Consider the following 12,681-nt stretch of genomic DNA (forward strand, 5'->3'; position numbering starts at 1 on the left):
TGCCATCCCAGAGGTTTACCCTGGAGTTGCCAGGACACCTTTGTTTACTAGTTGTAAAAATATTGGACGTGAGTGAAAATGGCTCTTTGGGTGACAACGAAGACTCACCCAATCAGGTAATAAGAATCTATTAGCATTCCAGTTGGCACAGGAACGCTTGGCAGGTGAGGACGTATGTGTCAGGTGACCAGTGGTGAGAGTCGGTGGGTGTTGGGGGTGCGGGGTGGTTGGAGGAAGAAGGTCATACGATGAAACCTCCAGTGAAATGCCCAACCTAAGTTGGCACCCATCTCTTATTGTCCTGTCACCTGACTGGTATCAACTAACACAGCACAGAATATGGTCCAGTACCACTCTGGATGGTGAACGTCCTAACCAAACCTGTTCCTTTATCCTCACAAAGCTTTCTTCCTAAGTGAAAGAAGCATCAACTCTTCCATGTGATGTGGCATAGTGCCGAACAAAGGAAGAAGCATCCCCTATTTGGTTACCGTGCTCCTGCGGGAGCTGAAACATAAGGGAAGTCAGAAGGGATTCTTTCTAACTTTTGGTATTTGTGCTCACCAGTAATAGTGCAACCCCGTTGAAGATGGGTACACCTGGGGAGGTGACACCTTCACAGGAACGTGACTTACTAGTACCTGTTTACTTGCTTGCTAGCAACAAGAGCTTTCAGACATGATGGTATCATGTTTAAGACTCATTCAGCCTTGGTGCTGTCCTATGTTCTGTCTTTTTCCATCTGTGTTAAATAGAATCTCTGGGGTAGTTATGACTGTCCAGTGATAATTTGAGTAGCGGTCTTAATTTTTTCTATTCAACCAAAAGAATTGCATTGATTCCCACAAAACATATATAACCAATAATGCTTTAACATTTGGAACTGAACTTGAGCAGGAATTAATTTTGATTTGGTGTCATTAAGCAATGTTGTTATGTCACGAAATTTGTTTCCTATGTGTGTTCAGCACCCTGAGTCATATTATTCTGTTATTAAAGTTTCACATTTACAGTAACAGTTGAAAGGCAAACTCCATTTATACAGCTGAAATGGTTTACTACTGAAATGGCCTCAGAGTCACTGCCATCCAGAACATAGAACAAGAAGCCACCTGGGCTTTGAATCAATTCCTTACAGGACCGCACAAACACACAGCTTACTGATGTGAGACCTCGGCTTCCTCAGTCTTCCCTTCCTCTTTAAATCGACAGGCTTCTGAAACTCAAGTTTTACAAGGAGTAGATTTTCAAACTATCACCCGGGAGTAAAGCTGCTGTATCTAACTGTCCGTCTGTCAGAGAATCGTGGAATCATACAATACAGATTAAGGCCATTCCATCGTTTGATGGCACTACCCCAATCCCCTACTCTTTTCCCATAGCCCTGCAAAGTTTTCCTATTTAAGTATTTATCCAGTTCTCTTTTGAAACTAATGAATCTACTTCTGCTGGCCTTTCTTGTGTTGCATTCCTGATCACAACAACTCACTGGGAGCTGACTCCTTGGAGGATCATTGCCACACGATGGGCCGAAGGGCTTGTTTTTGTGCTGTATAACTCTATGACTCTCAATTGTCAGTAACTCCTCCCTAGTTTTTTTGCCAGTTATCTTAAATGTGTGTCTTCTGGTTACTGGAAACAGTTTCTCTATATTTACTCTGTTTTGTCATTTATGTAATGACGTCACTGAGCTAGGTCAGATTGGGGTCGTACTCTCTTCGTCATGTGCCCAGTTGTTTGTTCAAACCCTCCTTTTGCCTCTCTGTACCTTTCCCTCCTAATGAAAATAGACCTGCTCCTTTACCAACCAGCCAGGCACCTCAGAGACCATGAACATTTACAAAAGATATGGTTCCCCCCTTCTCCCCACTCTAAATTTGGTTATTGTTTGTGTTTTAAGGATCACTCAAATGTGTACCATGATTAGACAGATCACACGTATTGATTAAAATTACTGAAACTTCCCTTTAAGGTTTAAAATGCAATTTAATTACTGACAATTGCAATGATACTCTAAGGAGCCAGGTGGATTTGCGGCAGATTTGATTCTTGGCAATTCACAAGTGGCTTTAGATCCAGAATGTGAATGAAAGGATGATTCCAATGGGATGTACAGTATTAAAATGATTTAAGATTTAAGGTTTTATACTAGAATCTTGGATTACAGCAGAGCCTATTTCAAGAGAGAAATTAGGTAACACTTCTACACACACAGGATGGTAGAAGTTTAGGACTGTCTTCCACAAATGGCAATTGATGCTAGATCAATTGTTAATTTTAAAACTCAGATTGATGGATTTTTGTTAACCAAAAGTATTAAGGGATATGGGCCAAAAGTGGGTATATGGAGTTAGGTCACAGATCAGCCATGATCTCATTGAATGGCAGAACAGGCTTGAGAGGCTAAATGGCCCCGTGTTCCTATGTTATTATGAATCTAGATGGTTCAAAATTATGTTTGTTGTGTGATCTTTATTTGCTGATGTTGTGATTCTCTCTTTCCCCCCTCCCCAAAAGCTTTGGAAGGGCATTCCTGCTGTTGTATTACATAGCTACACCGTGCCCTGGCTTTAATATGGTTCCAAGGTTTGCTTCTGTCAGCATAAGGTTTGAAACATTGATAAAGCGAACTGAAGTATAAAAGTAGGTGAAGTCAGGTCGTGAGATACATGGGTCTGAAACACAGTCCTCCTGATCCTTTCTTCACGGAAAGTTGTCAATAAAAAGTGCAGTTTTTAAAAATGGTTAGTGGGTTTCTGTTGTACTTGTCAATTGCTGTCTTTTTAAACCATATGTAAAATAAACACTTGTGTTTATATAGCATCTTTCATGACCCAAAATGCTTTACAGATAATGAAATACTTCTGAAGTATGGTCACTATTGTAATGTAGGAAATGCAGCAGCCAATTTGCAAACAGCAAGCTCCCATAAACAGCAATGTGATAATTGATTACACTTTTTTTTAATGTTGTTGGTTGAGGGATAAATATTGGCCAGATCACCAGGGAGAATTCTTCTGCTCTTCTAAGAGGGCAGACGGGGCCTCAGTTTTAACATCTCATCTGAATGACGGCACCTCCGACAGTGCAGCACTTGCACAATACTGCACTTGGATTTTTGTGCTCAAATCTCTGGAGTGGGACTTGAATCCACAACCTTGCGACTCAAGTGCTACTTGATTTTTGTCCCCTTTTTCCCTCCCATACCTCTCGATTCTGAGAATTTTTAGCACCCATTCAGCCTCAGTGTTGAGAGTGTAGGATGGAGCTTAAGAAAGCAATTAGGAGAGCAAAGAGGGGATATGAGAAAGCTCTGGCTGGTAAAAGTAGGGAAAATCCCAAGATATTCAAAAAGGATATCAATGGGAAGAGGATAACCAGGGAAAGAGTAGGACCCATTAGGGACCAAGGGGGAAATTTGTGGGTGGAGCCAGAGGACATTGGTAGGGTGTTGAATGAATACTTCATATCTGTCTTCACCCAAGAGAATGAGGATGTAGATATGGAATTCAGAGAGAGAGACTGTGAGATTCTTGAGCAAATTATCATAGGGAGTGACAAGGTATTGGAGGTTTTGGAAGGCTTAAAAGTAGACAAATCTCCAGGCCCGGATGATTTGTGTCCCAGGATGCTGTGGGTGGTGAGGGTGGAGATTGCAGGGGCTCTGACCCTAATTTTTAATTCCTCTCTGTCCACGGGGGAGGTGCCAGAGGACTGGAGAACAGCTAATGTGGTCCCACTATTTAAGAAAGGTTGTAGAGATAAGCCAGGGAACTACAGACCAGTGAGTCTCACGTCGGTGGTAGAGAAACTATTGGAGAAAATTCTGAAGGGGAGAATATATCACCACTTGGAGAGGCAAAATTTGATTAGGAATAGTCAGCAAGGCTTTGTCAGAGGGAGGTCATGCCTAACAAATTTGATTGAATTTTTTGAGCATGTGACCAGGTGTGTAGATGAGGGTAGTGCAGTTCATGTAGTTTACATGGATTTCAGCAAAGTCTTTGACAAGGTCCCACATGGGAGACTTATCAAGAAAGCAAATGCACATGGGATACAAGATAACTTGATAAGGTGGATTCAAAATTGGCTTAGCTGTAGGAGACAGAGAGTGATGACAGATGGCTGTTTTAGTGACTGGAAGCCAGTGTCCAGTGGCGTACCACAGGGATCTGTGCTGGATCCCCTATTGTTTGTCATTTATATAAACGACATAGATGACTATGTGGGGGGTAGGATCAGTAAGTTCGCGGATGACACAAAGATTGGCCGAGTGGTTAACAGTGAGGTGGAGTGTCTTAGGTTACAGGAAAATATAGATGGGATGGTCAAATGGGCAGAAAAGTGGCAGATGGAATTTATCGCTGAAAAGTGTGAGGTGATGCACTTTGGAAGGAGTAATGTGACACGGAAGTATTCAATGAATGGCCTGACACTGGGAAGTTCCGAGGAACAAAGGGACCTTGGTGTGTTTGTCCATAGATCTCTGATGGCAGAAGGGCAGGTTAATAGGGTGGTGAAAAAGGCATATGGGACACTTGCCTTTATCAATCGAGGCATAGATTACAAAAGCAGGGAGGTCATGTTGGAGTTGTACAGAACTTTGGTAAGGCCACAGCTGGAGTACTGTGTGCAATTCTGGTCGCCACATTATAGGAAGGATGTGATTGCATTGGAGGGGGTGCAGAGGCGATTCACCAGGATGTTGCCTGGGATGGAACATTCAAGCTATGAAGAGAGGTTGGATAGGCTTGGGTTGTTTTCACTGGAGCAGAGAAGACTGAGGGGTGACCTGATCGAGGTGTACAAGATTATGAGGGGCATGGACAGGGTGGATAGGGAGCAGCTGTTCCCCTTAGTTAAAGGGTCAGTTACGAGGGGTCACAAGTTTAAGGTGCGGGGCGGGAGGTTTAAGGGGGATTTGAGGAAGAACTTTTTTACCCAGAGGGTGGTGACGGTCTGGAATGCCCTGCCTGGGAGGGTGGTAGAGGCAGGTTGCCTCACATCCTTTAAAAAGTACCTGGATGAGCATTTGGCATGTCATAACATTCAAGGTTATGGGCCAAGTGCTGGCAAATGGGATTAGGTAGACAGGTCAGGTGTTTTAATGTATCGGTGCAGACTCGATGGGCTGAAGGGCCTCCTCTGCACTGTATTATTCTGTGATTCTCAGTGGACAAATCACTGATTTACCCAGAGTTAGGGTTACCAAGCTGGACAAGGTGGTCACTAAGGTTTTGGTATGGTGTAACACTGCATATCGCCATCTGGTTTTTACAATCTAGGTTGACACTCCTAACGTGCTACTGAGGGGTGTGCTGTACTGTTGGAGGTGCCATCAGTCAGATGAGACATTAAACCAAGGCTGGACAAAAAAGATGCCAGGGCACTATTTTGGAGAAGAGTCGGGGAGTTCTCCCTGATTTCCTGGCCCATATATATCTCTTAACTGACATCACCAAAATATCTGGGTATCTGGTCCTTGCTGTGTGCAAATTGGCTACTGCGTTTCATACAACAAAACAGTGAGAACACTTCAGAAGTACTTACCTGGCCGTAAAGCACTTTGGGACATCCTGAGCTCTTGAAAGACACTGTATTAATGCAACTCTGTCTGTCAGAGATGGATAAGTGGAGATAAGGTACAGATCAGTCATGATCTGATTGAATTACCACCTTCTATTCCTGTGTTTCAGATGCACACGTCCTTGCCAATAAAACAATAATAAAGAATTATCACAGGTACTTGCAGACATGTCTGTGGCTTGAACCATTGTCAATTGCAGACAAGGGGTCATAACCAGAGGAAAATGAAGGGGCCAGATCAAGTAGTATGAAAATGCGATTTTATATGGTCTTCACCGTTAATAAACGAGGCTCCAAATGTTAGGACACATGGATTTATACCAGAGACTTGGTTTGTGCTTTACTCAGCTGCAGGGGTGGACCTGTTTGTTTTGCATATGATGGAACGCTGAGCATTTGAAATAGCTGTATAAGCTTGGGGATGGGATGTTACGGTGGTCTGTTGCTGTGCATTAAAGAGGTCTTTAAAAATCTTGCAGTGGTGTTTTATAATGGGACATTGTCTGTATCAGTTACTTGCTGCAGGTTTGAATTGTTGATCATCTAAAAATACTTGCTGGGACTTTTAAAGGGATTATGTCAATTTGTAAGAATATTTTTGAAGGTAATTCCCAATTTCTGGAAAAGCCAGCTTTGATGACCATGAGAAATTATTTTGTGTTTTAAGAGCTAAAGTCTCACAGTGTTGACCCACTATGGTGGATGAATGCCCAATATCTGGCTGGGATGGATGCTCTCAGCTGAGTGGGGTGGTTCAAATTGGCCTCTGTGTCTTGGGTTGCAAAGGGAGAAAATCTATTCGTGCTCCTGCTCCTCCTGAGCAGTGTTGCAGTGACGCCTGCTGAAAAATGTGCAATTTGGATGAGGCTGTAATGCTTCCATGGTTGAATAGACTGATACCCATTACTGGGTAGCTCAAAGATGAAGAATCCCCACTTTGGCGCGTGTCAGAGGATAGCTATTGATCATAGAATCATAGAATTGTTACAGTGCAGAAGGAAGCCATTCGGCCCATCGTGTCCACACTGGCTCTCCTAATGAGCATTTCACCAAGTGCCACTCCCTCGCCTTCTCCTTGTAACCCTGTAAATTATTCCTTTTCATAAAACAGTCTAATTCCCTTCTGAATGCTTCAATTGAACCTGCCTTCACCACACTCTCAGCAGCGCATTCCAGACCTTAACCACTCGCTGCGTGAAAAAGTTTTTCCTCTTGTATCTTTTGCTCCTTTTGTCAATTACTTTAAATCTCTGCCCTCTATTCTCGTGGGTGCCTGGCTGCTGACTTCCGTGGCCACTTCCATCCACGCCCTTTTGGTCTCACTGGGCAGATTTCTACTTCCTGAGACCAGGAAGAACAGCTCTTTCCTCTGTGACATTGCATCAATGAGTGCCTCCAGGATGACATCAGAGAAATGTGGTACCGCCCGGGGACACATGCCCATGCCCACACAGGCCCTCTGATCTCCCTGGTGCTATATCACTGAAGGCAATGGCAAGTTCAGTTCTGGCTGCCGTTTGCCCTTTAAAATTACCCTCAGTGACCAGTTCCTGCCTCCAGGATAGTTCCAGCGCCCCTAATTGGGTGCCAGACCTGCCCCCAGGTCAATTAACAGCTTTCCAGTTGAAGATCACATTGCATCACTGATGCTGATGTGGTGTGGGGTCGGGACCCGGATATGTACCGGGCGTTGGGTTCCCGACCCCGTAACGAAAATCCTGGCCTAAGTCACACACACACTGGGCTGAGTTTTTGCCCGGGTTAGAAACCTGCTTCTGGTGGAAAACTGATTAAAAGTTAAGAATTTCACAAGTACCTTAATTGATATGGAGACGAGTTTCCTGCCCACTTAGAGCCAAAGGAAACCGGAATGGAGGTTGCAAACATCCCAAGCAGGAATCAGTTTTCATGGTGAGGCCCAAAGCAGCTACACACTGCAGCCCATTCTGCAGCATTGTAATGGCCCCACCTACTCCTGATCTGATGGACAATTTTTGGTAGCAGATGTAGCCACTTTCAGTTTGTAAGCAGTGCCCTCTGCTGCTGATGACATTGGGTTTACTGGTTGACATCACCATTCTAATGGATTCTTTTCCAGCCCTCATAAAATATGACATAGCCCCTTTAAGTGGACCCCAGGACCAATGTAAAAACAGTGAACTATTGTAAAATGAGGCTTTGGAAAACAGCCTACAGAGACTGTATTTTATTGTGTTTCTTACAAACTGTTAATGTATATATTATTATGAGGATAAGCATTCAATTTGTGCATTCCATTGAAAACTTTTCAGCACATCAAATCTTTGGCAAAGCCAGCTTTTGACAGTTTTGAGAAGTTATTTTGTGTTTTACGAGCTAAAGGCTCACAATGTTGACTGACCATTTAGACTAGGTGGATGCCCAATAGCTGGAGCAGGAGCAACTTGGCTCTTTCCAGAGTGACTGTTTGTAAATAACATCCCAAGCTGGGAACATGCTCACTGGCCAAATCACATTGTCACACTAATTGAAGGTATATCCCGGTGGTTTCTGTGCTCGCCCCACCAAGTCTTACATCATTTTCTTGCAGAAAGAAAAAAATTTCAGGCTTTCAACATGGATAATTGCATTGTAGTTTTGTACATGGTGTATTTTTATTTGTTAAATGTGGAATAGTTGTTTAAGGACTGTCTTATCTACCTGAGTGTCACTGTGCTAAACCACACCTGTGGCAAACTGTTTAGTGTGAATCCAATCAGCTAAACATCTTGTGACATACCTCTCAAATTCCCCCTTCTCTGTCATGTGCCAATGTTTTCAGTTAATAAAAAAAATGTTCAAGAAAGAAAGTTCCTCGAGTGTTTTTTAATTAATTAGATCATGGTTGTTTTGTACCTCAACCTGATTTTCCCACCTTTGTTCTATCTCCCTTAATACACTTACTAACAAAAATCTATCGATCTCAGTCTTGACATTTCAATTGACCCTCAGTATCCACAGCCCTTATGGGGAGCGAGATCCAGATTCCCAACGCTTTTTGTATAAAAACATTCCTCCTTATTTATTTGCTAAATGCCTTCGCTCAAATTTTAAAATTATGACCTTTTGTTCTGACCCCCACCAGAGGAAATAGGTTCACTGTACCTACCCTGTTAAATTGTCTAATGAATTTAAGTACCTCAGTTAAATCACCCCTTAATCTTTGATACTTAAGGGAATACATGCCATGTTTATACAACCGGTCTTCAGAATTTAACCCTTTAAGCTCTAGTATCTGGTGAATCTGCACCGTACCCTTTCTGAAGCCAATATATCTTTCCTGATGTTTGCCACAGTTACTACTGATGAGGAATGGCCACGGTTCTGTATAACTGAAGTATCACTTTCTCACTTTTGAATCCCACTCCCTTTGAGATAAAAGGCAACATTCCATTAGCCGTTTTAATTACCTTTTGTACCTGTTCACTCACTTTTAGTGATTTCATAGCTTCTAGACTCTCACGAGTAAACAAAAATCTGATTTGTCTTTCTTGGATCCAAATACTTTTTGACCTCACTTTCAACTCCATCTGCCATAGCCTGTGTCACTTGATGACTTCCTCCTCTCATCTACACAATTTACTGTGCCTCCTCACTTGCTGTCTGCAAACTTTCATCCAACTTATTACAATATATGGTGAAAAGCTGGAGGTCCCCGTACAAATACAAAACTAAAATACTGCGGATGCTGGAAATCTGGAACAAAAAAAGAAAATGCTGGAAATACTCAGCAGGCCAGACAGCACCTGTGGAGAGAAAAGCAGAGTTAACATTTCAGGAAAAGTCATACAGACCTGAAACTTTAACTCTATTCTCTCCACAGATGCTGCTTGACCTGTTGAGCATTTCCAGCATTTTCTGTTTTTGTCCCAGTACAGATCCCAGGGGAACACTTCTGGTCACAATCCAGCTATCAGAGAATGTACCCTTTATCCCTACTCTCTGTCTCCTACTCCCAAACAATTAGCAACTCATAAGAGAACATAATTGTAATTTGTGGAAAGACCAGTAAGTGCTTGTAGCTTGTATTTGCATCAATAAGGTGATTCTTTATTCCAGAACTGTAGGTGCAGAACTAGAGGAAACAAGTACAAAATTAACATCTGTTCTGAAATTTCAGAGGTGGTCAGTGAAGAAACAACTCCCACTTGATGCTTCATCCATTAACTACATAAGTAAAATCCTAGTTAACTCATTGGGAAGGGGATTAAAAGTTTTAGGGATACTTGTCGATGATCTAATTCCCAGGGGACATGCAAGTTCTAGCACTGCTAGCACCAGCCAAATGTCCAATCAGTAGCAACTGAGCAGGCTTGCGACACAAAGGGAAGAGCTTTGCTTGCTGTTCGATTTGGGGGTTAGGATGCAGGTAGAAAACTTTCCAGAGCTGAACAACATTGGAGCCCACAACAGAGCAGATTACTGGATGAGGCAGCTTGATGGGCTGAGTGACACTTATCCTCATTCCATCCATCCTTGTCTCATGGCCAGAACAAGAGCAGCCACTGCAGAATAACTCTTTACGTTGACAGTGCCCCACAGAGCACAATTGGAAGCTCTTATCACGTCATAAGAGGATGTGAAGGACAGGCATGTGGGGTAGGGCTGGGGGGTGGGGGGGAAGTGTGTAGAAAACTGATGAGTGATGTGCTGCCCCTGCATGCAGCAGAATTATCCAATTACAGAGTGCAACTGGCAGCAACTTGAGTGCACACATAGCACAAACCATTTTATTTCCCATCATCATCAGTACTCCATCTCACTGCACTAAACACCAGTCATAGAAATGCTCAACTTATTTGCCTGTGCTGCACTTTTAATAGTTACATGTTCTTGTAATTGCTTCAGTTGTAAACAATGTTAAATATTGCCATGAGTGAAGAATAGAGGCCAAATGCCACAGGAAAATAATCCTTACAGTTTTTGCAAATAATTATGACCTTTATCCTTATACAAAGTGCTTCGTAAATATGATGCCAAAATACTTTGAAATAAAAATGACAGATTGGAGGGGCACAGATAGAAGGATCACTGCCCAGAGGATTTAAATTCAATCTCATTAGGGAGATTGGTAGGTAGTTGAGGACAGAAAGATTTAAAAAATCCCAATTAATAATTCTGTTCTTGCACAAATCTCAAATCATCAAAATTAACAATTGCTTAGATTAGGAAATAAGACTAATCAATATCGATAATTTAATCATTATAGTGTGACACTTGCAGGAAGAACACAAGTTCCTTCAGGCAATTAGAATATTTGAATCATTGTTCTTTTTCTCTGGGATCCATCCCTCATTATCTGTAGTGCAAACTTGCTGAAGGTGACAAAACCTCCAATGACAGAAACCATCAGGAAATGAGGAAATCACATCCTGAGAGATGTCACCGCACTTCAACCAGTAGACTGCTCCAATGAGGAAGCTGTTAATGAAGCAAAGCCAAGGGACATTCAAATCCATGTAGGCAGGCAGCGGAGCCCAGATCAAAACAACTGTCAGCTGAAGTAGAATAAACGGGGTCCAGGTCAAGAGAAAGCACATGGCAACATTGGTCAGGAGTTGTTTCTTGGCTGAATGGGACTGAAGCCACACAGTGGAGTGTGAGCACAACACCACCATTTCTTCCAAATAGGAAATCACTCTCAGTGATCGGACAAGGGAGCTCAAACCAGACCAACAATAAATAATCACAAGAACCACAGTCAGAAGTATTGTGATGGACAGAAAGCGGCTCTGGATACTGATGGAAACGTCACATTGGTACAATAATGAGTAGAAGATTGCTTTCAATGGTGGATAGAGGCTGTGGATGCCAAAAACGTAGACAACGGCTCCAATCCATAACAGAACGATGGTGAAAATATATAGGTTTCTCCGAAAGGTGCTTGCAGGTTTGGAGAGATGAGATAGGTTTAGGTAATAATCAAGACCAGACAGGAAGAAGATGGGTAAATGCAGGGCACCATACAAGGACGAGAAGATCTGTAGAAGCAGGCAGATGTGATGGTTGCCAACTTGAGTTCCGAGCACCACACTGGCCTTAAAACACAAAACCATTAACACATTTACAAATAATACAAGGTCCATCAGTGACAGGGAGATGCAGAAATATCCCATTAAACTCTGGAGTATGCTTCGTTTTACACTCAAGATGAGCCAGTTGAGGAGGACCTTTGCAAACAGGACAACTAATAATAAATTTCTGCCATCAATAACCTGGTAGAAATACAGGTTGGAGTCAATTTTTATGCAGTTCTCACACAAAACAGCTTCCATCTTTGCCTAATCTCAAACCACACTTATCTTCCAGGATACATAAAAGTGAGAGACAGATCTACATCACACTGTAGTCAGAATTCCTGCAAGATTAAAAACACAAACAAAATTAGTTCTCAACACCAACATGAAGCAGTGAAATATCTAGAAACATGATGCAAATCACTAAATGGAACAATGTTCTCAAAAATATTTGGCAAACTTTACTTTTGGAGTGGGAAAGCAGTTCACCTCATCTAAAGCTCTACTGCCCATATCCTATCTTGCAACATATCCTGTTCACCCTTCACCACAGTGCTTGCTGATATACTTTTTTTTTTATTTAGAGATACAGCACGGAAACAGGACCTTCGGCCCACCGAGTCTGTGCCGACCAACAACCATCCATCTATACTAACCCCACACTAATCCCATATGCCCTACCTACACTAGGGGCAATTTATAACAGCCAATTTACCTATCACCTGCAAGTCTTTGGCAGTGGGAGGAAACCCACACAGACACAGGGAGAACTTGCAAACTCCACACAGACAGTACCCAGAATTGAACCCAGGTCCCTGGAGCTGTGAGGCTGCGGTGCTAACCACTGCGCCACTGTGCCGCCCAATTCAATACATTGAATTCCGTCTGGCAATGCCTCAATTTTAAAATTCTCACCCTCATGCTCAAACCCCTTCACAGCCTCACACCCTTCTATTTGTGTAACCTCCTCCACCCCTACAACCCTCTCTGAGATCTCTGTGCTCCTCCAATTCTGGCCTCTTGTACAGCCCTACAAGCTTTTGGTCACCTACCCAAGGGG

The 12,681-nt window shown here is 42.7% G+C and overlaps 1 protein-coding gene across 1 annotated transcript; it reads right to left on the bottom strand.

The window, feature by feature from the left end:
- Window positions 1-10,844: 10,844 nt before the first annotated feature.
- Window positions 10,845-11,879, bottom strand: gpr160 (G protein-coupled receptor 160). The gene has a single exon (XM_068041579.1). The coding sequence runs from the start codon at window positions 11,877-11,879 to the stop codon at window positions 10,845-10,847; it is 1,035 nt and encodes a 344-aa protein (XP_067897680.1).
- Between the last annotated feature and the right edge of the window lie 802 nt (window positions 11,880-12,681).

This window comes from Heterodontus francisci, chromosome 11 (genome assembly GCF_036365525.1).
Source record: "Heterodontus francisci isolate sHetFra1 chromosome 11, sHetFra1.hap1, whole genome shotgun sequence".
Lineage (NCBI taxonomy): Eukaryota > Metazoa > Chordata > Chondrichthyes > Heterodontiformes > Heterodontidae > Heterodontus > Heterodontus francisci.

Bases quoted from the DNA above. Each gene is read 5' to 3' on its own strand.
- gpr160 (XM_068041579.1), bottom strand. From the start codon at position 11,879: ATGGAAGCTGTTTTGTGTGAGAACTGCATAAAAATTGACTCCAACCTG.